Source organism: Oncorhynchus gorbuscha, linkage group LG01 (genome assembly GCF_021184085.1).
Source record: "Oncorhynchus gorbuscha isolate QuinsamMale2020 ecotype Even-year linkage group LG01, OgorEven_v1.0, whole genome shotgun sequence".
In the NCBI taxonomy this organism is placed as follows: Eukaryota; Metazoa; Chordata; class Actinopteri; order Salmoniformes; family Salmonidae; genus Oncorhynchus; species Oncorhynchus gorbuscha.
The window spans coordinates 86017956-86042278 of record NC_060173.1 but is presented as its reverse complement, the minus strand read 5'-3'; the positions used below and the strand labels follow the sequence as shown (position 1 = coordinate 86042278).

At 47.0% G+C, this 24323-nt stretch overlaps 1 protein-coding gene across 1 annotated transcript in view; it reads left to right on the top strand.

Moving 5' to 3' along the window:
- Window positions 1-24323, top strand: part of LOC124021716 (high-affinity lysophosphatidic acid receptor-like) — a 27300-nt gene extending 2977 nt beyond the window's left edge. Inside the window, exon 2 of the mRNA XM_046336868.1 lies at window positions 22749-24323. Coding sequence (XP_046192824.1) covers window positions 22877-24064 — 1188 coding nt within the window. The 5' untranslated portion in view covers window positions 22749-22876 and the 3' untranslated portion in view covers window positions 24065-24323. The remainder of the gene's footprint in view (window positions 1-22748) is intronic.

Here is a 24323-nt window from a genome sequence, read left to right as displayed (position 1 = left end):
ACTGGGTGGTTCAAGCTCTGAATGCTGATTGGCTGACAGCTGTGGTATTTCAGGTCGTATACTATGGGAATGAAAAAACATTTATTTTTACTGCTCTAATTAATTTGGTCGCCAGTTTATAATTGCAATATGGCACCTCAGGGGTTTGTGGTATATGGGAAATATACCACGGCGTTGAGTTGTGCATAAGAACAGTCTTTAGCCATGGTATTTTGGCCAGATACCACACACCCCCGGGCCTTATTGCTTAAATAACCATCTGTCCTGATAAACCCTCTTAAGATTTTAAAGCTAGTTGGCTGTCAAAATTGCACTGTTAAACGATGGGGAATGGCCTGCTTATCCTTCTGCAGCTTGCCTGCCAATGTATGCATTGTCCCAACCAACCAACCACCCAAGCTAACTGGCTAAAGTTGGCTACATTGCTAGCTAGCTACTTCCAGAAAAATAATGAGAGAACTCCTCACTGACGATTGTACTCCCCCTAGCAGAGCTGGTTAGGCTGTTTATATGTTATATAGAGCGTTAGTGACTAACTATCACTTTTTACGTTTACTGACACCGGTTGTACAAGCATTTCGCTACACCCGCAATAACATCTGATAAATATGTGTATGTGGCCAATACAATTTGATTTAATTTCAGAAAGGGCCTTGCACATTTGTAAATGCATCAGTTATTCTGCGCTCTGGCACACTCAGACAAGAGTGCTCTGAAATCGGAGTAGATAGCTAGCCAGAGTGAATTTCTTTACCTGTGTAGCCACCAAAGAACGATACGAGAGGAAAAAGTCAGTCACTAACCCACTCCTCCAATGACATGATGTCCTCCCAGTAGGTAGATAGCTAGCTATCTAGCTAACGTTAGGCTCTGTGTTTTTAGCTTGCTACATAAATAGATACACTAGCATATATTAGCCACATTATGTCATGCAGGTGAAAGAGGACCCAAAAGCGACTTGGCGAAAACAGAGTCTTTAATCCAGTAAAGTAAATACAATCAAAAAAACACAACTTTCACTCGAAATGACGAGGACAAACTGGAGACTCGATCTTGAACAGCAGGTGAACAGCAGGTTGCCTCGGGAAGGCACTTGAACCAAACAGACTCAGACACCTGCTCACCACGCAGCATCTGAGGAAAACACGACACGACAGGGCGATACACAAACACAGCACGGTGAATTCTTGACAAGGAACCGACAGGGCAGAAACGAATAACAAGGAGAGAAATAGGGACTCTAATCAGGGAAAAGGATCGGGAACAGGTGTGGGAAGGCTAAATGATGATTAGGGGAATAGGAACAGCTGGGAGCAGGAACGGAACGATAGAGAGAAGAGAGAGCGAGAGAGTGAGAGAGGGAGGGGAGAGAGAGGGATAGAAAGAGGGAAAGAACCTAATAAGACCAGCAGAGGGAAACGAATAGAATGGGGAGCACAGGGACAAGACATGATAATAAATGACAAAACATGACAGTACCCCCCACTCACCGAGCGCCTCCTGGCGCACTCGAGGAGGAATCCTGGCGGCAACGGAGGAAATCATCAATGAGTGAACGGTCCAGCACGTCCCGAGACGGAACCCAACTCCTCTCCTCAGGACCGTAACCCTCCCAATCCACTAAGTATTGGTGACCCCGTCCCCGAGAACGCATGTCCATGATCTTATGTACCTTGTAAATAGGTGCGCTCTTGACAAGGACGGGAGGGGGAGGGAAGACGAACGGGGTGCGAAGAAAGGGCTTAACACAGGAGACATGGAAGACAGGATGGACGCGACGAAGATGTCGCGGAAGAAGCAGTCGCACAGCGACAGGATTGACGACCTGGGAGACACGGAACGGACCAATGAACCGCGGAGTCAATTTACGAGAAGCTGTCGTAAGAGGAAGGTTGCGAGTGGAAAGCCACACTCTCTGGCCGCAACAATACCTTGGACTCTTAATCCTGCGTTTATTGGCGGCTCTCACAGTCTGTGCCCTGTAACGGCAAAGTGCAGACCTCACCCTCCTCCAGGTGCGCTCACAACGTTGGACAAACGCTTGAGCGGAGGGAACGCTGGACTCGGCAAGCTGGGAAGAGAACAGAGGAGGCTGGTAACCCAGACTACTCTGAAACGGAGATAACCCGGTAGCAGACGAAGGAAGCGAATTGTGAGCGTATTCTGCCCAGGGGAGCTGTTCTGCCCAAGACGCAGGGTTTCTGAAAGAAAGGCTGCGTAGTATGCGACCAATCGTCTGATTGGCCCTCTCTGCTTGACCGTTAGACTGGGGATGAAACCCGGAAGAGAGACTGACGGACGCACCAATCAAACGACAGAACTCCCTCCAAAACTGTGACGTGAATTGCGGGCCTCTGTCTGAAACGGCGTCTAACGGGAGGCCATGAATTCTGAATACATTCTCGATAATGACTTGTGCCGTCTCCTTAGCGGAAGGAAGTTTAGCGAGGGGAATGAAATGTGCCGCCTTAGAGAACCTATCGACAACCGTAAGAATCACAGTCTTCCCCGCAGACAAAGGCAGACCGGTAATGAAGTCTAGGGCGATGTGAGACCATGGTCGAGAAGGAATGGGGAGCGGTCTGAGACGACCGGCAGGAGGAGAGTTACCCGACTTAGTCTGCGCGCAGTCCGAACAAGCAGCCACGAACGGCGCGTGTCACGCTCCTGAGTCGGCCACCAAAAGCGCTGGCGAATAGACGCAAGAGTGCCTCGAACACCGGGATGACCAGCTAACTTGGCAGAGTGAGCCCACTGAAGAACAGCCAGACGAGTGGAAACAGGAACGAAAAGGAGGTTACTAGGACAAGCGCGGCGACGCAGTGTGCGTGAGTGCTTGCTTAACCTGTCTTTCAATTCCCCAGACTGTTAACCCGACAACACGCCCATAAGGGAAGAATCCCCTCGGGATCAGTAGAAGCCACAGAAGAACTAAACAGACGGGATAAGGCATCAGGCTTGGTGTTCTTGCTACCCGGACGGTAAGAAATCACAAACTCGAAACGAGCGAAAAACAACGCCCAACGAGCTTGACGGGCATTAAGTCGTTTGGCAGAACGGATGTACTCAAGGTTCTTATGGTCTGTCCAAACGACAAAAGGAACGGTCGCCCCCTCCAACCACTGTCGCCATTCGCCTAGGGCTAAGCGGATGGCGAGCAGTTCACGGTTACCCACATCATAGTTGCGCTCAGATGGCGACAGGCGATGAGAAAAATAAGCGCAAGGATGAACCTTATCGTCAGACTGGAAGCGCTGGGATAGAATGGCTCCCACGCCTACCTCTGAAGCGTCAACCTCGACAATGAATTGTCTAGTGACGTCAGGAGTAACGAGGATAGGAGCGGACGTAAAACGTTCTTTTAGAAGATCAAAAGCTCCCTGGGCGGAACCGGACCACTTAAAACACGTCTTGACAGAAGTAAGAGCTGTGAGAGGGGCAGCAACTTGACCGAAATTACGAATGAAACGCCGATAGAAATTAGCGAAACCTAAAAAGCGCTGCAACTCGACACGTGACCTTGGATCGGGCCAATCACTGACAGCTTGGACCTTAGCGGAATCCATCTGAATGCCTTCAGCGGAAATAACGGAACCGAGAAAAGTAACGGAGGAGACATGAAAAGAGCACTTCTCAGCCTTTACGTAGAGACAATTTTCTAAAAGGCGCTGTAGAACACGTCGAACGTGCTGAACATGAATCTCGAGTGACGGAGAAAAAATCAGGATATCGTCAAGATAGACAAAAACAAAGATGTTCAGCATGTCTCTCAGAACATCATTAACTAATGGCTGAAAAACAGCTGGCGCATTGGCGAGACCAAACGGCAGAACCCGGTACTCAAAATGCCCTAACGGAGTGTTAAACGCCGTTTTCCACTCGTCCCCCTCTCTGATGCGCACGAGATGGTAAGCGTTACGAAGGTCCAACTTAGTAAAGCACCTGGCTCCCTGCAGAATCTCGAAGGCTGATGACATAAGGGAAGCGGATAACGATTCTTAACCGTTATGTCATTCAGCCCTCGATAATCCACGCAGGGCGCAGAGTACCGTCCTTCTTCTTAACAAAAAGAACCCCGCCCCGGCCGGAGAGGAAGAAGGCACTATGGTACCGGCGTCAAGAGACACAGACAAATAATCCTCGAGAGCCTTACGTTCGGGAGCCGACAGAGAGTATAGTCTACCCCGAGGGGGAGTGGTCCCCGGAAGGAGATCAATACTACAATCATACGACCGGTGAGGAGGAAGGGAGTTGGCTCGGGACCGACTGAAGACCGTGCGCAGATCATGATATTCCTCCGGCACTCCTGTCAAATCGCCAGGTTCCTCCTGAGAAGTAGGGACAGAAGAAACGGGAGGGATGGCAGACATTAAACACTTCACATGACAAGAAACGTTCCAGGATAGGATAGAATTACTAGACCAATTAATAGAAGGATTATGACATACTAGCCAGGGATGACCCAAAACAACAGGTGTAAACGGTGAACGAAAAATCAAAAAAGAAATAGTCTCACTGTGGTTACCAGATACTGTGAGGGTTAAAGGTAGTGTCTCAAATCTGATACTGGGAAGATGACTACCATCTAAGGCGAACATGGGCGTAGGCTTCTCTAACTCTCTGAAAGGAATGTCATGTTTCCGAACCCATGCTTCGTCCATGAAACAACCCTCAGCCCCAGAGTCTATCAAGGCACTACATGTAGCACCCGAACCGGTCCAGCGTAGATGGACCGACAAAGTAGTACAGGATTTTGATGGAGAGACTTGAGTAGTTGCGCTCACCTGTAGCCCTCCGCTTACAGATGAGCTCTGGCTTTTACTGGACATGAATTAACAAAATGTCCAGCAACTCCGCAATAGAGGCACAGGCGGTTGGTGATCCTCCGTTCCCTCTCCTTAGTCGAGATGCGAATCCCTCCCAGCTGCATGGGCTCAGTCTCTGAGCCAGAGGAGGGAGATGGTTGCGATGCGGAGCAGGGAAACACCGTTGATGCGAGCTCTCTTCCACGAGCCCGGTGACGAAGATCTACCCGTCGTTCTATGCGGATGGCGAGAGCAATCAAAGAGTCCACATCTGAAGGAACCTTCCGGGAGAGAATCTCATCCTTAACCACTGCGTGGAGTCCCTCCAGAAAACGAGCGAGCAGCGCCGGCTCGTTCCACTCACTAGAGGCAGCAAGAGTGCGAAACTCAATAGAATAATCCGTTATGGACCGTTCACCTTGGCATAGGGAAGCCAGGGCCCTAGAAGCCTCCCTACCAAAAACTGAACGGTCAAAAACCCGAATCATCTCCTCTTTAAAGTTCTGGTACTTGTTAGAGCAATCAGCCCTTGCCTCCCAGATAGCTGTGCCCCATTCTCGAGCCCGGCCAGTAAGGAGTGAAATGACGTAAGCAACCCGAGCTCTCTCTCTAGAGTATGTGTTGGGTTGGAGAGAGAACACAATCTCACACTGTGTGAGAAAGGAGCGGCACTCAGTGGGCTGCCCGGAGTAGCAAGGTGGGTTATTAACCCTAGGTTCTGGAGGCTCGGCAGGCCAGGAAGTAACAGGTGGCACGAGACGAAGACTCTGGAACTGTCCAGAGAGGTCGGAAACCTGAGCGGCCAGGTTCTCCACGGCATGGCGAGCAGCAGACAATTCCTGCTCGTGTCTGCCGAGCATGGCTCCTTGGATCTCGACGGCAGTGTAACGAGCGTCTGAAGTCGCTGGGTCCATTCCTTGGTCGGTTCCTTCTGTCATGCAGGTGAAAGAGGACCCAAAAGCGACTTGGCGAAAACAGAGTCTTTAATCCAGTAAAGTAAATACAATCAAAAAACACAACTTTCACTCGAAATGACGAGGACAAACTGGAGACTCGATCTTGAACAGCAGGTGAACAGCAGGTTGCCTCGGGAAGGCACTTGAACCAAACAGACTCAGACACCTGCTCACCACGCAGCATCTGAGGAAAACACGACACGACAGGGCGATACACAAACACAGCACGGTGAATTCTTGACAAGGAACCGACAGGGCAGAAACGAATAACAAGGAGAGAAATAGGGACTCTAATCAGGGAAAAGGATCGGGAACAGGTGTGGGAAGGCTAAATGATGATTAGGGGAATAGGAACAGCTGGGAGCAGGAACGGAACGATAGAGAGAAGAGAGAGCGAGAGAGTGAGAGAGGGAGGGGGAGAGAGAGGGATAGAAAGAGGGAAAGAACCTAATAAGACCAGCAGAGGGAAACGAATAGAATGGGGAGCACAGGGACAAGACATGATAATAAATGACAAAACATGACACATTATGACTGACTTGTGATCATTGAAATTGGTAGTTTGATTGTATTGACATAACATAACGTTTGTCCATTTTTGTCCTAAACATTGAGTCATTGAAACTGAAACAATGCATCCCGAATAGAGGCAGCAAACAATGTACCAGGCCAGCTGTTATTTACCACCTGGTACAATGTATTTTTAACTACCAAGAAATGTATTGGGGAATTATATTAATCATGCATTGAACTGCATCCATCTACTCTGCCAACAATGCCTTAGTGTACATTATGGAATGTTAAGTCAATTAGAACTTATTTTTAAACCTCTTATAAAGTTGGGTCTGTAGCATAAACTGTGAATTTGATATTTTTGACTGATATTACGATTGTCTGTTTGTTTCATATCTGCAAAGTAGCTAAAACGCTGTCATTTCACAGCTACTCTCAATCATTGTAACTACCAAGAAATGTCATCCCAGCAACCATATATTGACCTGATGAAGAAGAGGGCTGTTCTCTTTGTGTTGCCTGAATTGTAATCTGCATTCTCATTGGATAGAGTGCATTGAAGTGGCATAAGTACACCAAACAGTTTTCTGATATCTCATTGGATAGAGTTCGTCGATGTGAGTAGCCTACACCAAACAGTGGATGGATAAAAACACAGCCAGATTATATATTTACACCATATTGATTGTATAGTTGGAACTAAGATGCTCAGACAATCTGTTGTTGTAAGGAGTGCAGGCAGGGTAGCAGTATAGAGCAAAGCCTAATATGTATCATAGGAAACAGTGTGTTTTATTGAATCCAATTGATGTCGATGTAGGTATTAACAGGAGAAACATGAGTGAGTGCCAGACTAGATGGCCAGGTCATCTTGAGCATGTAATAATGGCACCTGCTGCCATCAGTCAGTCAGTCAGTCAGTCTGTCATATCTGTGTGACATCCTCCTGGTCATACTCTGCCATTCCACGCCCCGTGTTGAATACACTGGCACATATAAACTGCACATATAGTTAGAAACTTCTTCAGGATCGGTGGGTCTCCTGCAGGACAGTTGAGCTAATGTAAATACTTCCGGGTTGGAGCGAGCGGTCGCATCGGCACTTCGCTCCGCAGGTAGTATAACTTTTTCATTACATTTCATTATAGTACAACGGTTTGATTTGTCTAATCTTAGCAATTTCTTCTTAGCTAGCTACATAGCCGTCTTTGTATCAAAGATAATTGCATAATTATCGTATTTCGTCATCCTAACGTAGTCTTCACTGCTATTTGCCCAGCAGCTAGCCAGCTAGCCAGCTAGCAAACGCCCACCGATTAGCAGCACCGTAGAAACTATTACACTCAACTGAACGACTTGATTAGTGTAGTGTTAGCTAGCTACATAGCTGTCTTTGCTGTCTTCGTATCCAAGATAATTGTGTAGTTTAGAGTGTGTAGTCTTAGAGTGATTATCTTAATTTACCGAGGTTAGCTAGCCAGCTATTTGTCGTCCTTAACGTAGGAGACTCTGCTAGCTAGCCAACAGCTAGCCGACAGCTAGCCAACAGCTAGCCAACGTCTACCGAATAGGACTCAACAACCCGGTCGCATTCACAGGTAGTATAACATTTTCATTTAATTTCATTACAGTACAACGGTTTGATTTGTTTGATCGTAGCTAGCTACATAGCTAGCTACATAGCCGTCTTTGTATCAAAGATAATTGTGTAGTCTAGAGCGATTTTCTAGGTTAGCTAGCCAGCTATTGTCGTTCTTTTAACGCAACGTAACGTAAACAACACTGCTAGCTAGCCAGCTAGCCCCCGAATAGCAGCACTGCAGAAACTATTACACTCAACGGAACGACTTGATTAGTGTAGTGTCAACAATGCAGCCACTGCCAGCTAGCCAACAAAGTCAACAACGCAGGCACTGCCAGCTAGCCTACTTCAGCAGTACTGTATCATTTTAATCATTTTAGTCAATAAGATTCTTGCTACGTAAGCTTAACTTTCTGAACATTCGAGACGTGTAGTCCACTTGTCATTCCAATCTCCTTTGCATTAGCGTAGCCTCTTCTGTAGCCTGTCAACTATGTGTCTGTCTATCCCTGTTCTCTCCTCTCTGCACAGACCATACAAACGGGACCACCCTAATCTGGTGGTCCCAGCGCGCACGACCCACGTGGAGTTCCAGGTCTCCGGTAGCCTCTGGAACTGCCGATCTGCGGCCAACAAGGCAGAGTTCATCTCAGCCTATGCCTCCCTCCAGTCCCTCGACTTCTTGGCACTGACGGAAACATGTATCACCACAGAAAACACTGCTACTCCTACTGCTCTCTCTTCGTCCGCCCACGTGTTCTCGCACACCCCGAGAGCTTCTGGTCAGCGGGGTGGTGGCACCGGGATCCTCATCTCTCCCAAGTGGTCATTCTCTCTTTCTCCCCTTACCCATCTGTCTATCGCCTCCTTTGAATTCCATGCTGTCACAGTTACCAGCCCTTTGAAGCTTAACATCCTTATCATTTATCGCCCTCCAGGTTCCCTCGGAGAGTTCATCAATGAGCTTGATGCCTTGATAAGCTCCTTTCCTGAGGACGGCTCACCTCTCACAGTGCTGGGCGACTTTAACCTCCCCACGTCTACCTTTGACTCTTTCCTCTCTGCCTCCTTCTTTCCACTCCTCTCCTCTCTTGACCTCACCCTCTCACCTTCCCCCCCTACTCACAAGGCAGGCAATACGCTCGACCTCATCTTTACTAGATGCTGTTCTTTCCACTAACCTCATTGCAACTCCCCTCCAAGTCTCCGACCACTACCTTGTATCCTTTTCCCTCTCGCTCTCATCCAACACCTCCCACACTGCCCCTACTCGGATGGTATCGCGCCGTCCCAACCTTCGCTCTCTCCCCCGCTACTCTCTCCTCTTCCATCCTATCATCTCTTCCCTCTGCTCAAACCTTCTCCAACCTATCTCCTGATTCTGCCTCCTCAACCCTCCTCTCCTCCCTTTCTGCATCCTTTGACTCTCTATGTCCCCTATCCTCCAGGCCGGCTTGGTCCTCCCCTCCCGCTCCGTGGCTCGACGACTCATTGCGAGCTCACAGAACAGGGCTCCGGGCAGCCGAGCGGAAATGGAGGAAAACTCGCCTCCCTGCGGACCTGGCATCCTTTCACTCCCTCCTCTCTACATTTTCCTCCTCTGTCTCTGCTGCTAAAGCCATTTTCTACCACTCTAAATTCCAAGCAGCTGCCTCTAACCCTAGGAAGCTCTTTGCCACCTTCTCCTCCCTCCTGAATCCCCCCCCCTCCTCCCTCTCTGCAGATGACTTCGTCAACCATTTTGAAATGAAGGTCGACGACATCCGATCCTCGTTTGCTAAGTCAAACGGCACCGCTGGTTCTGCTCACACTGCCCTACCCTGTGCTCTGACCTCTTTCTCCCCTCTCTCTCCAGATGAAATCTTGCGTCTTGTGACGGCCGGCCGCCCAACAACCTGCCCGCTTGACCCTATCCCCTCCTCTCTTCTCCAGACCATTTCCGGAGACCTTCTCCCTTACCTCACCTCGCTCATCAACTCATCCCTGACCGCTGGCTACGTCCCTTCCGTCTTCAAGAGAGCGAGAGTTGCACCCCTTCTGAAAAAACCTACACTCGATCCCTCCGATGTCAACAACTACAGACCAGTATCCCTTCTTTCTTTTCTCTCCAAAACTCTTGAACGTGCCGTCCTTGGCCAGCTCTCCCGCTATCTCTCTCTGAATGACCTTCTTGATCGAAATCAGTCAGGTTTCAAGACTAGTCATTCAACTGAGACTGCTCTTCTCTGTATCACGGAGGCGCTCCGCACTGCTAAAGCTAACTCTCTCTCCTCTGCTCTCATCCTTCTAGACCTATCGGCTGCCTTCGATACTGTGAACCATCAGATCCTCCTCTCCACCCTCTCCGAGATGGGCATCTCCGGCGCGGCCCACGCTTGGATTGCGTCCTACCTGACAGGTCGCTCCTACCAGGTGGCGTGGCGAGAATCTGTCTCCTCACCACGCGCTCTCACCACTGGTGTCCCCCAGGGCTCTGTTCTAAGCCCTCTCCTATTCTCGCTATACACCAAGTCACTTGGCTCTGTCATAACCTCACATGGTCTCTCCTATCATTGCTATGCAGAAGACACACAATTAATCTTCTCCTTTCCCCCTTCTGATGTAGACAGGTAGACATATCAGTGTGGATGACGGATCACCACCTCAAGCTGAACCTCGGCAAGACGGAGCTGCTTCCCTCCCGGGGGAAGGACTGCCCGTTCCATGATCTCGCCATCACGGTTGACAACTCCATTGTGTCCTCCTCCCAACGCGCTAAGAACCTTGGCGTGATCCTGGACAACACCCTGTCGTTCTCAACTAACATCAAGGCGGTGGCCCGTTCCTGTAGGTTCATGCTCTACAACATCCGCAGAGTACGACCCTGCCTCACACAGGAAGCGGCGCAGGTCCTAATCCAGGCACTTGTCATCTCCCGTCTGGATTACTGCAACTCGCTGTTGGCTGGGCTCCCTGCCTGTGCCATTAAACCCCTACAACTCATCCAGAACGCCGCAGCCCGTCTGGTGTTCAACCTTCCCAAGTTCTCTCACGTCACCCCGCTCCTCCGCTCTCTCCACTGGCTTCCAGTTGAAGCTCGCATCCGCTACAAGACCATGGTGCTTGCCTACGGAGCTGTGAGGGGAACGGCACCTCAGTACCTCCAGGCTCTGATCAGGCCCTACACCCAAACAAGGGCACTGCGTTCATCCACCTCTGGCCTGCTCGCCTCCCTACCACTGAGGAAGTACAGTTCCCGCTCAGCCCAGTCAAAACTGTTCGCTGCTCTGGCCCCCCAATGGTGGAACAAACTCCCTCACGACGCCAGGACAGCGGAGTCAATCACCACCTTCCGGAGACACCTGAAACCCCACCTCTTTAAGGAATACCTAGGATAGGATAAGTAATCCTTCTCACCCCCCCTTTAAGATTTAGATGCACTATTGTAAAGTGACTGTTCTACTGGATGTCATAAGGTGAATGCACCAATTTGTAAGTCGCTCTGGATAAGAGCGTCTGCTAAATGACTTAAATGTAAATGTAAATGTAGGCTAATGCGATTAGCATGAGGTTGTAAGTGTCATGACGTTGGCCTAGGGGTAGGTTTATGACAGTCATAAATACCTCTTCCCCCCTTTTTCCTCTCTCCACCCTACTGATGTTACATTTGCAAAACCCTTGGTTAACATAGACATTCTGGGAACATCAGAAGATGGGGGGAAATGAACTATATTCTGGTAATCTGACCAATTGAACATATGCGGTGGTACTTAATGAATATGATGTCAGTTCGGTGGTCACCTGAGACATTCTCATCAATGATAAGAGTTATCGGATTCACATGGAATTGTTGTTCAATTTAAATGTTTGAATATGAAATTATTCGTGATGGGATGAAATGTGATTTTAGCTTCTAAAATGTGAAATTTGGGTTTTCATAAGATAGGGCTCTGCTCAATCAGTGGCCCACCCCTGTGAAGGGACATAGGCTATAAACTTTTCAAACACGCCCTCCTCTCCCTTCCTATATAAGCCCTTGACGACAATATAACCTCCTGTTCCGAGGACGTGAGGACGACGGTCCGATGTCAGAATGGTTCAGATAATAACTATAGAATGAAGCCAACATCAGCATGAGCTTTGGTTGCGAATGGTATGAACTTTGAACCCTTATTCACTACAGAAGTGATACCTCCTAGCCGTTGAGTTAGCAACAGCAGATGCAAATGAGGGTTAGGATAGGAAGGAACAGACAGAGTATCCCGTCTATCACACAACAACGTTACTACAACGTATCCAATTGACCACCAGAGACATTCTTCAAAGGACTCGGTTTGGTAACACGGCCTTCCATCTACCACCAACCTACCGAAGCGCAGCTCAGAGTAAATATTCATTGCATTTTCCTTTTCCAAATGGGCGGTAACTTAGAATGCATAAGATACTGTATTTACGATAGCACAGCTTCGCCCTTTGTTTCTCAGTCTTCCCTCTCTTTCACTCAAACCCAGCCCTTTTCTTTTGTGTAACCAGCTGTCATATCTGTTCCGCCTGCCAGGGACGTTTTCCTTTATGACGTAATTTGTAATTAAGTTATGATTTAATTATGTGTATGTGTAATTCTGTGTGATTAGTTAGGTATTTAGTAAATAAATAATTAAACCCATTTTTGTATTGCTGATTCAAATTGTTAGCTAGGGTTCGTGCAGATAACCAAGAATTTACAACTTTCAGATGAGACTGAATTAAGATGACGATTAATATTGACTGCTATTGATGTAAAAGAGAGTTTATTCGGAAGATAACATTCGGAAAATAACATTCGGAAGATAACAGCTTTATAAATATTATTTTGTGGTGCCCGACTCTCTAGTTAATTACATTCACATGATTAGCTCAATCAGGTAAGATTAATTACGGAGAAATAATTTGATAGAATAGCATGTCATACTACTTAATCCAGCATAGCCAAAGACACAACATAAGTAACAAGAACATTTCCCAGGACAAGGAAGAAGTACATGTATGCAATCCCTTCAGGAAAATGTGAAATTTCCACGTTTTGTAAAATGGAAAACGTTTCATGCCTGTGTGTCCATGTATGCTGATGAATCAACCCTGTACGCATCAGCAACCACAGCTCATGAAGTCACGGAAACCCTTAGCAAAGAGTTGTAGTCTGTATTGGAATGGGTAGTAAAAAATGGGTCCTGATCATCTCTAAAACTACGAGCATTGTATTCGGTACAAATCATTGCCTAACTTGGGCTCCCGAGGGGTGCAGCGTTCTAAGGCACTGCATCTAGATGCTAGAGGTGTCACTACAGACCCTGGTTCGATTCCAGGCTGTATCACACCCGGCCGTTATTGAGAGTCCCATCAGGCAGCACACAATTGGCCCAGCGTCGTTTAGGGTTTGGCTGGGGGTAGGCCGTCATTGTAAATAAGAATTGGTTCTTTACTGACTTGCCTAGTTAAATAAAGGTTAAATAAACAATTGTAAAAGTCCTAGAAATCAGCTGAATATGGTAATGAATGGTGTGGCTGTTGAACAATTTGAGGAGACTAAATTACTTGGTGTTACCTTAGATTGGGGTGGCAGGTAGCGTAGTGGTTAGAGCGTTGGGCCAGAGTTCGCACTTTTATGTGATCTAAACTGGGATATGCTTAACACCCCGGCTGTCCTGCAATCTAAGCTAGAGGCCCTCAATCTCACACAAATTATCAAGGAACCTACCAGGTACAACTCTAAATCCATAAACATGGGCACCCTCATAGATATCATCTTTTCCAACTTGCCCTCTAAATACACCTCTGCTGTCTTAAAACAAAGATCTCAATGATCACTGCCTCGTTACCTGCGTCCGTAAAGGGTCCGCGGTAAAACGACCACCCCTCATCGCTATCAAACGCTTCCTAAAACATTTCAGCGAGCAGGCCTTTCTAATCAACCTGGCCCGGGTATCCTGGAAGGATATTGACCTCATCCCGTCAGTACAGGATGCCTGGTTATTCTTTAAAAGTGCTTTCCTCACCATCTTAAATAAGCTTGCCCCATTCAATAAATGTAGAACTAAGAACAGATATAGCCCTTGGTTCACTTCAGACTTGACTGCCCTTGACCAGTACAAAAACATCCTGTGGCGTACTGCATTAGCATCGAATAGCCCCCGCGATATGCAACTTTTCAGGGAAGTTAGGAACCAATATGCACAGTCAGTTAGGAAAGCAAAGGCTAGCAATTTTCAAACAGAAATGTGCATCCTGTAGCATAAATTCCTAAAAGTTTTGGGATACTGTAAAGTCCATGGAGAATAAGACCTCCTCCCAGCTGCCCACTGCACTGAGGCTAGGAAACACCGTCACCATCGATAAATCTAATAATCGATAATCAACCATTTCAATAAGCATGTTTCTATGGCTGGCCATGCTTTCCAGCCGGCTACCCATAACCCGGCCAACAACTCTGCACCCCCCGCAGCAACTTGCCCAAGCCTCCCCCCGCTTCTCCTTCACCCAAATCCAGACAGTTGATGCTCTGAAAGAGCTGCAAAATCTGGACCCCCTCAAATCAGCTGGGCTAGACAATCTGGACCCTCTCTTTCTAAAATTTTCCCCTGCAATTGTTTTGTTGCAACCCCTATTACTAGCCTGTTCAACTTCTCTTTCGTATCGTCTGAGATCCCTAAAGATTGGAAAGCTGCCGCGGTCATCCCCCTCTTCAAAGGAGGAGACACTCTAAACCCAAACTGTTACAGACCTATATCTATCCTGCCCTGCCTTGCTAAAGTCTTTGAAAGCCAAGTTAACAAACAGATCACGGACCATTTTGAATCCTACCGTACCTTCTCTGCTCTGCAATCTGGTTTCGGAGCTGGTCATGGGTGCATCTCAGCCACGCTCAAGGTCAAAATGATATCATAACCACCATCGATAACAGACAGTACTGTGCAGCCGTCTTCATCGACCTGGCCAAGGCTTTCGACTCTGTCAATCACTGTATTCGTATCGGCAGACTCAATAGCCTTGGTTTCTCAAATGACTGCCTCGCCTGGTTCACCAACTACTTCTCAGATGGAGTTCAGTGTGTCAAATCAGAGGGCCTGTTGTCCGGACATCTGGCAGTCTCTATGGGGGTGCCACAAGGTTCAATTCTCGGGCCGACTCTTTTCTCTGTATATATCAATGATGTCGCTCTTGCTGCTAGTGATTCTTCGATCCACCTCTACGCAGACGACACCATTCTGTATACATCTGGTCGTTTTTTTGGACACTGTGTTAAATAACCTCCAGGCGAGCGTCAATGCCATACAACTCTCCTTCTGTGGCCTCCAACTGCTCTTAAATGCAAGAAAAACTAAATGCATGCTCTTCTACCGATCGCTGCCCACACCTTCTCACCCGTCCAGCATCACTACTCTGGCCGGTTCTGACTTAGAATATGTGGACAACTACAAATGCCTAGGTGTCTGGTTAGACTGTAAACTCTCCTTCCAGACTCACATTAAGCATCTCCAATTCCAAAAATAAATCTAGAATCGGCTTCCTATTTCGCAACAAAACTCACATGTGCAATTGCATGTTGTCAGGTGTAGTTTCATGGTATCAAATGTTGAAATCCTGCATGCCCATGTTGTCACATTTACAGTATTTCACATGAGATCCTGTTTTCACATGTGTAGTGTCATGTTATCACATGTTGCTTTTACATGTTGTTACATGTTATCAAATTAACTTCACATAAGATCACATGCGATTACATGAAATTCATGTGGTTTTTCTGTAAGGGTATTTCAGAGCTGGACGTCCTTGTTTCATTAGGTCACTTTCCACTTGTGATGATTTAGATGATAACTTTAATAGCAAATTAAGGGCAATCATTGATGCCTTAGCACCAGTAAAGGCCACACCCTTGGATGAGTGAGGAAACTAATAAATGAAAGACAAATTGCAAAAAGGCAGACTGGAAGTGGAGAAAGTCAAAGTTGCATGTCCATTATGATATTTTGAGAGAGCAACTTGGCGTATGTAACAAGGCAATTAGAAATGCCAGAAATGCTCATATTTGTAACTTGATCGCTAAATGCCAAAATAATAATTCGGAGTGCTCTTCTTAACCATTGATGGCCTGACAAATCCTACCCCCGCAAACCTATGTGAACTTTTCTCCACATTGAAATGTGATGAGTTTGCTGCATATTTTAGAAACAAGATAACAGACATTAGACTGGGTTTCAGTCAAGCAAGACCTGATAAGACCTGATAAGAAGTTTGATGATATGTGCCCTAGCCTACCAAGCAAAGGAAAGTGGTATCACAACTTAAGCTTTCTACCTGCCTTCTCGATCATATCCTCCCCACCTTCAAAAAAGTGTGCAAGCTACTGTTAATCACGCCCTGTTCACAGAAATGTTCCCCACTGCACTAAAAACTGCTATGGTGAAACCCCTTCTCAAGAAAAGTAATCTAGAACCTTGAGGTCTTGACAATTGTTGTTGAATCTCCAACGTTACATTTTTAAGCAAATTTCAGGAGAAATTGGTTTTCTAACAGCTCAATCAAATCAAATCAAATCAAATCAAATTTATTTATATAGCCCTTCGTACGTCAGCTGATATCTCAAAGTGCTGTACAGAAACCCAGCCTAAAACCCCAAACAGCAAACAATGCAGGTGTAAAAGCACGGTGGCTAGAAAAAACTCCCTAGAAAGGCCAAAACCTAGGAAGAAACCTAGAGAGGAACCGGGCTAAGTCCTCTTCTGGCTGTGCCGGGTAGAGATTATAACAGAACATGACCAAGATGTTCAAATGTTCATAAATGACCAGCATGGTCAAATAATAATAAGGCAGAACAGTTGAAACTGGAGCAGCAGCACAGTCAGGTGGACTGGGGACAGCAGCCATCATGTCAGGTAGTCCTGGGGCACGGTCCTAGGGCTCAGGTCCTCCGAGAGAGAGAAAGAAAGAGAGAATTAGAGAGAGCATATGTGGGGTGGCCAGTCCTCTTCCGGCTGTGCCGGGTGGAGATTATAACAGAACGTGGCCAAGATGTTCAAATGTTCATAAATGACCAGCATGGTTGAATAATAGTAAGGCAGAACAGTTGAAACTGGAGCAGGAGCATGGCCAGGTGGACTGGGGACAGCAAGGAGTCCTCATGTCAGGTAGTCCTGGGACATGGTCCTAGGGCCCAGGCCAGTTGAAACTGGAGCAGCAGCATGGCCAGGTGGACTGGGGACAGCAAGGAGTCATCATGTCAGGTAGTCCTGGGGCATGGTTCTAGGGCTCAGGTCCTCCGAGAGAGAGAAAGAAAGAGAGAAGGAGAGAATTAGAGAACGCACACTTAGATTTACACAGGACACCGAATAGGACAGGAGAAGTACTCCAGATAAACAAACTGACCCTAGCCCCGACACATAAACTACTGCAGCATAAATACTGGAGGCTGAGACAGGAGGGTCAGGAGACACTGTGGCCCCATCCGAGGACACCCCGGACAGGGCCAAACAGGAAGGATATAACCCCACCCACTTTGCCAAAGCACAGCCCCCACACCACTAGAGGGAAATCTTCAACCACCAACTTACCATCCTGAGACAAGGCCGAGTATAGCCCACAAAGATCTTGACCACAACAGTGAATCAACCCACCCAGGTGACGCACCCCCCAGGGACGGCACGAGAGAGCCCCAGCAAGCCAGTGACTCAGCCCCGTAACAGGGCTAGAGGCAGAGAATCCCAGTGGAAAAAGGGGAACCGGCCAGGCAGAGACAGCAAGGGCGGTTCGTTGCTCCAGAGCCTTTCCGTTCACCTTCCCACTCCTGGGCCAGACTACACTCAATCATATGACCCACTGAAGAGATGAGTCTTCAGTAAAGACTTAAAGGTTGAGACCGAGTTTGCGTCTCTGACATGGGTAGGCAGACCGTTCCATAAAAATGGAGCTCTATAGGAGAAAGCCCTGCCTCCAGCTGTTTGCTTAGAAATTCTAGGGACAATTAGGAGGCCTGCGTCTTGTGACCGTAGCGTACGTATAGGTATGTACGGCAGGACCAAATCAGAGAGGTAGGTAGGAGCAAGCCCATGTAATGCTTTGTAGGTTAGCAGTAAAACCTTGAAATCAGCCCTTGCTTTGACAGGAAGCCAGGCTAGCACTGGAGTAATATGATCAAATTTTTGGTTCTAGTCAGGATTCTAGCAGCCGTATTTAGCACTAACTGAAGTTTATTTAGTGCTTTATCCGGGTAGCCGGAAAATAGAGCATTGCAGTAGTCTAACCTAGAAGTGACAAAAGCATGGATTAATTTTTCTGCATCATTTTTGGACAGAAAGTTTCTGATTTTTGCAATGTTACGTAGATGGAAAAAAGCTGTCCTCGAAATGGTCTTGATGTGTTCTTCAAAAGAGAGATCAGGGTCCAGAGTAACGCCGAGGTCCTTCACAGTTTTATTTGAGACGACTGTACAACCATTAAGATTAATTGTCAGATTCAACAGAAGATCTCTTTGTTTCTTGGGACCTAGAACAAGCATCTCTGTTTTGTCCGAGTTTAATAGTAGAAAGTTTGCAGCCATCCACTTCCTTATGTCAATCATCTTTTGAGTGCCAACTGTATTTAAAAAGAAATCCAATCTGCTTTCTGGGCCCACCACAGCACAGCACAGACAGCACAGACAGCCTTAGTTAAAGTGGTAAATGATTTTAGAGCCAATATATATGCCAAACAGCTCTTGTTAGGTTGCTGCGCAGCTATTTTCAGGTCTCTCCAGAGATGTTCGATCGGGTTCAAGTCCGGGCTCTGGCTGGACCACTCAAGGACATTCAGAGACTTGTCCCGAAGTCACTCCTGCGTTGTCTTGGCTGTGTGCATAGGGTCATTGTCCTGTTGGAAGGTGAACCTTCGCCCCAGTCTGAAGTCCTTGAGCGCTCTGGAGCAGGTTTTCATCAAGGATCTCTTTCTATTTCCCTCGATCCTGACTAGTCTCTCAGTCCCCGCCACTGAAAAACATCCCCACAGCATGATGCTGCCAAACCATGCTTCACCGTAGGGATGGTATTGGCCAAGTGATGATCGGTGCCTGGTTTGCTCCAGATGTGACGCTTGGCATTCAGGCCATAGAGTTCAGTATTGCTTTCATCAGACCAGAGAATCTTGTTTCTCATGGTCTGAGAGTCCTTTAGGTGCATTTTTGACAAACTCCAAGCGAGCTGTCATGTGCCTTTTACTGACGAGTTTCTTCTGTCTGGCCACTCTACCATAAAGGCCTGATCGGTGGAGTGTGGCAGAGATGGTTGTCCTTCTGGAAGGTTCTCCCATCTCAACAGAGGAACACTGGAGCTCTGTCAGAGTCACCATCAGGTTCTTGGTCACCTCCCTGACCAAGGCCCTTCTCCCCTGATTGATCAGTTTGGCTGGGCGGCCAGCTCTAGGAAGAGACTTGGTGGTTTCAAACTTCTTCCATTTAATAATTATGGAGGCTACTGTGTTCTTGGGGACCTTCAATGCTGCAGAAATTTTGTGGTACTCTTCTCCAGATCTGTGCCTTGACACTATCCTGTCTCGGAACTCTACAGACAATTCCTTCGACCTCATGGCTTGGTTTTTGCTCTGACATGCTGTCAACTGTGGGACCTTATATAGACAAGTGTGTGACTTCCCAAACCATGGACAATCAATTGAATTTACCACAGGTGGACTCCAATCAAGTTGTAGAAACATCTCAAGGATGATCAATGGAAACATGATGAACATGAGCTCATTTTCGAGACTCATAGCAAAGGGTCTGAATTCTTATGTAAATAAGGTATTTCTGTTAATTATTTGTAATACATTTGAAAAATATTCTAAAAACCTTTTATCACTTTGTCATAATGGGGTATTGTGTGTAGATTGATAAGGAGAATGTTTTATTTAATCCATTTTTGAATATGCAACATAACAAAATGTTGAAAAAGTGAAGGAGTCTGAATACTTTCCGAATGCACAGTATCTCAGAGAAAATACATAGATGTATCACATGTGGCTTTCCACAAGATTCAATTTGGGTCCTGTACATGGCAGCATTATCAGAAAGCACAGTAGAGATTTTCGCTGCTACACAGACTATACACGACTTTACATTTCTGTGTCACCAGAGGATTTTAGCTCCGAAGATAAATTATTAGACTGTATTAGTGATTTAAGTGGTTGGATGGCTCACAACTTCCTCCAGCTAAAAATAAAACACCAGGTAAAAAACCTAGGTGTCATTTTACATTGACTACTGTAATGCTCTCCTGTCTGGTCAAACCAAAAAAAGCCATTGGTCAACTGCAAAACATACATAATTCTGCAGCACAGATACTGACCAAGACCAGATGGAGAGCACACATTACACTGGCTTTAAGGCCTCTGCACTGACTGTCTGTGAGTTTTACAATTCATTTAAAGATAATTGTATTGGGCACCCCAATACATATCAGACATGTTTTTAAGTTATGTACCCAGTAGGTCCCTCAGGTCTTCTGGTACTGGCCTTTTAACTATCCCAAAGTCCAGGACTAAGAGGCATGGAGAGGCATAGCCTGCCAGAGAACCTGAGCAGGGCTGAAACTGTGGACATTTTTAAAAGAGAACTTAAAACACACCTTTGCTTTTCCGTAGGGTGCTTTTTAGTCGTTCAGTTTTTGTTATTCTTTAGTTTTTTAAAATCCTGTTAGGTTTGTTGTGTAGTAAATATTTCAGTTTTCATTTGAATTGTTTTTATATATTTTTCCCCTGTAAAGCACATTGTGTTGCATTCCATGTCTGAAATTTGCTGTATAAATGAAGCTTGATTTGATTTGGTCGCTTCAAGACTTATTTCATTGTACACTTGTTAAATCTAATACATTTAGCACTTTATATAATTTTTCTCTCTACAGTATGTAATTGTATCTGTTCAAGCTGTTCAGATTGTTGATTGCTGTAACACGGGGCACCATTGAAAAAGAGACCCTGGTCTTAATTGGGATTCCCTGTATATATAAAGGTTAAATGTAAATATCTAAAGTAGCACCTTTTCATCTCGGAACAGATGAAGTGCTCTTGAGGCGTGTAATCAACTGTGAGAATGCACTGCCGTCTCTCTCTCTATATCCCCTCTCTCTCCGTCTTTCCTTCTGTCTTTCATCTCTCTGTTATATTGCCATATTTATTCTCTCCATCAGGCCACGTGCGGGCCTTTAGCAGTGGGTGGATTTCATCCAACAAGAGATGGAGGGACGGTGAAATGGGGGAGGGCAGCCTGGTAGCAGCAAAGCTCTGTTTCTTCAGAATGGGCTCTACTTATTCCTGTCACATGCATTTATACCAGAGAGTCATTTCACTCCGGCACTGGAGGAAATAGACTAGTAAGTAAGTGTTGAAGGGATGGTTTGATATTTGGATTGTTCCACAAATAAGGTGCAAGAAAACTAAAAGCTGATTTACCTACCTCAGTGGAGACCAAAGGGATTTTCAGAGTTAGACTTCTCTGAGACCGAGTGTGTATGTGGGTCCCAACAGCCCCTCTCAAACACAGACAATATAATGTCACAGACATTTTCAGGTAACAGAAGGGATGGGGGGGGGGGGGGGACTGTGGAACTGCTGACCTGTTTGCCTCAATAACAATCACTTACACTTTTGATGCAAGGTCTTGTACGAGAATCTACAGCCATTTTCCAAGGAATAGTTCATATAGAAGTTTCCTTTGTAAAACTTGAGGCAGTGATATGTTCACACACGTGCACGCACGCACGCACGCACGCACGCACGCACGCACAATGTGACCTCCATATTAATTGGTTGATGAGAGCCATAATGTTGACACAGTGATCCTGTCTTCCAGGTTATAATAATAATAATAATATATGCCATTTAGCAGACGCTTTTATTCAAAGCGACTTACAGTCATGTGTGCATACATTCTACGTATGGGTGGTCCCGGGGAATCGAACCCACTACCCTGGCGTTACAAGTGCCATGCTCTACCAACTGAGCTACAGAAGGACCACTTGTTGTCACCTCCCTGTCTGAGAGCAGCATAGCTGTTGAGAAGGGCTCCATGGAACAGGGTACAGGGAAAGGAACCACGTGGTGCATCATGATGGAGTGCTGAAAACCAGAGTATTCCCCAACCCGGTCCTCCACCCCACCCCCAGAACGAGAGAAAGGGTTGAAACCATAGCAACAGTTGTGTTCTGTGAGTGAGCTCTTTTGAAGATGCCACACTTTCATCTGGATTACATTCTGTAGTGGAGCTGCACCAGCAGATGAGATTTTGTTGCATTGTGTGGAAACAGGATGGACATGAGCTCACAGACTCTAGCAGAGTCTCTGTGACAAGCTGATGAGCCATACCCTCGCTCCTAGCCCATCACTAGCTTCATTCCTGATTGTGTGGGATTCCCCAATATAGAAAACAACAACTCTGATAATGCTACAAATATGGACTTAAGTTATAAAATAAAATAAAATTGTATTTGTCACATGTTTCATAGACAACAGGTGTAGACTAACAGTGAAATGCTTACGGGTTCATTTACAATAATCCAGATAAGAAAAAAATGTTATAAAAATAGTGACGTGAGGAATAAATACAGAGTGAATAACAAATAAAAATAAAGAGTAAAAATGACATAGTTATATATAGGGGGTACCGAGTTGATGTGCAGGGGTACAAGGTGTATGTCCAAAGCCCATAGCACTACTATTAATTCACATTGGACAAAACCATAGCGAACGTCGGCTGTGCGCAGTAGATCACCGGCTGGGTGTCGATGAACAGTGGCTAATCAACAAGTCGGTGCAGTCTGTTTTGTTCTTAAGGAACTATATTGCACTCAAATGATTCTGGTATGCAGGATTTGTTCCTACGTGTTTCTTACGTGTTTCATTTTGCTCCTGTTTCAGACCTTGCCATGAATGAGGAGACCAGGACTTGTGACTGACCGAGGAAGCTGACAACAACATAATCTCAGACGAAAGAACAATGATGCATATCCAGGGTCGGACTGACTGGTAGACTGGTGACTATTGCCATGGAGTTTTGCAACGGCAGCCTGCTGGCTAGGTGTGCCCCCCTGATGGAGCCGGATGAGGAGGAAGGGGTGGTGATTTCACCACCACCGTCACCGCCAGGGGTTGGGTCTACTAGTCCCTTCATGCCTGTCACCCTGCGGGTGACACTGGCCGCCATCATGATCTTCATGATCACCATTGGTTTCCTGGGAAACGCTATCGTTTGTCTGATCGTCTACCAGAAGCCCGCCATGCGTTCCGCCATCAACCTGCTCCTCGCCACACTGGCGTTCTCTGACATCATGCTCTCGCTGCTCTGCATGCCCTTCACTGCCGTTACCATGGTTACGGCCGACTGGCACTTCGGGGGAGGGTTCTGCCGTGCTTCCGTTATGCTCTACTGGCTCTTCGTCCTGGAAGGCGTGTACATCCTCCTCATCATCAGTGTAGACCGCTTCCTAATCATCGTTCAGAGGCAGGATAAGCTGACACCGCACCGCGCCAAGCTGCTCATTGTCGCTTCCTGGGCGCTGTCCCTCTGCGTGGCGCTACCGTCTGTGATCGGCTGGCGGGCGGGCACGGCGGGTGTGACGGGCATTGGGGAGGCCTGGGCGCCACAGTGCGTGCTGGGCTACAGTGAGTCGCTGTCCGACCGCAGCTACACGGTGCTGCTGGTGGTGGCTGTGTTCTTTGTGCCGTTCGGCATCATGCTCTACTCCTATCTGTGCATCCTCAACAAGGTGCGCCGCAATGCCCTGCGCATCCACAACCACACCTACGACCAGGCCAGCCTTCCGGCCCTCAACCAGGTCAGCAAGCTGGGTCTTACCGGCCTGCAACGGCCCCCCCAGGTCAATGTGGACATGAGCTTCAAGACCCGTGCCTTCACCACCATCCTCATCCTCTATATCGGCTTCTCTGTGTGCTGGCTACCCCACACCGTAGTCAGTCTGCTGGCCGTGTTCAGCCAAAGGTTCTACTTCAGCCCGGCTTTTTACCCTGTCAGTGTGGGGGCACTTTGGCTCAGCTACCTGAAGACGGTGTTTAACCCCGTCATCTACTGCTGGAGGATCAGGAAGTTCCGGGAGGCTTGTCTGGAATTTATGCCCAAGAGCTGCAGGCTGTGTCCCAGGTTGCCGGGCCGGAGCCGCAGGAGGGTGAGGCCCAGTAACATCTATGTGTGCAGCGAGATCCAGTCAGCTGTGTGAGGAATTAACGCTCCCTCTGAGAACACTTTCTGGTAGCAGTGTAAAGCAGTGTTCACCAACCCTGGTCTTGAAGAGCAAAAGGGTGCTCCACTGGTGTGAAGGACCTACTATAGCTGCTCTATGATTTGTTAAGACATCAACATGTCAGCTGCATAGACAGTTTGCTGCTGAAACATTCATGTCTTCTGATTTTTTGGGGGGCGTCTGAGTAAGAGCAATCAGCAGAGTACATTCTTGTGTTTTGTCTAAAGTGCTGTGG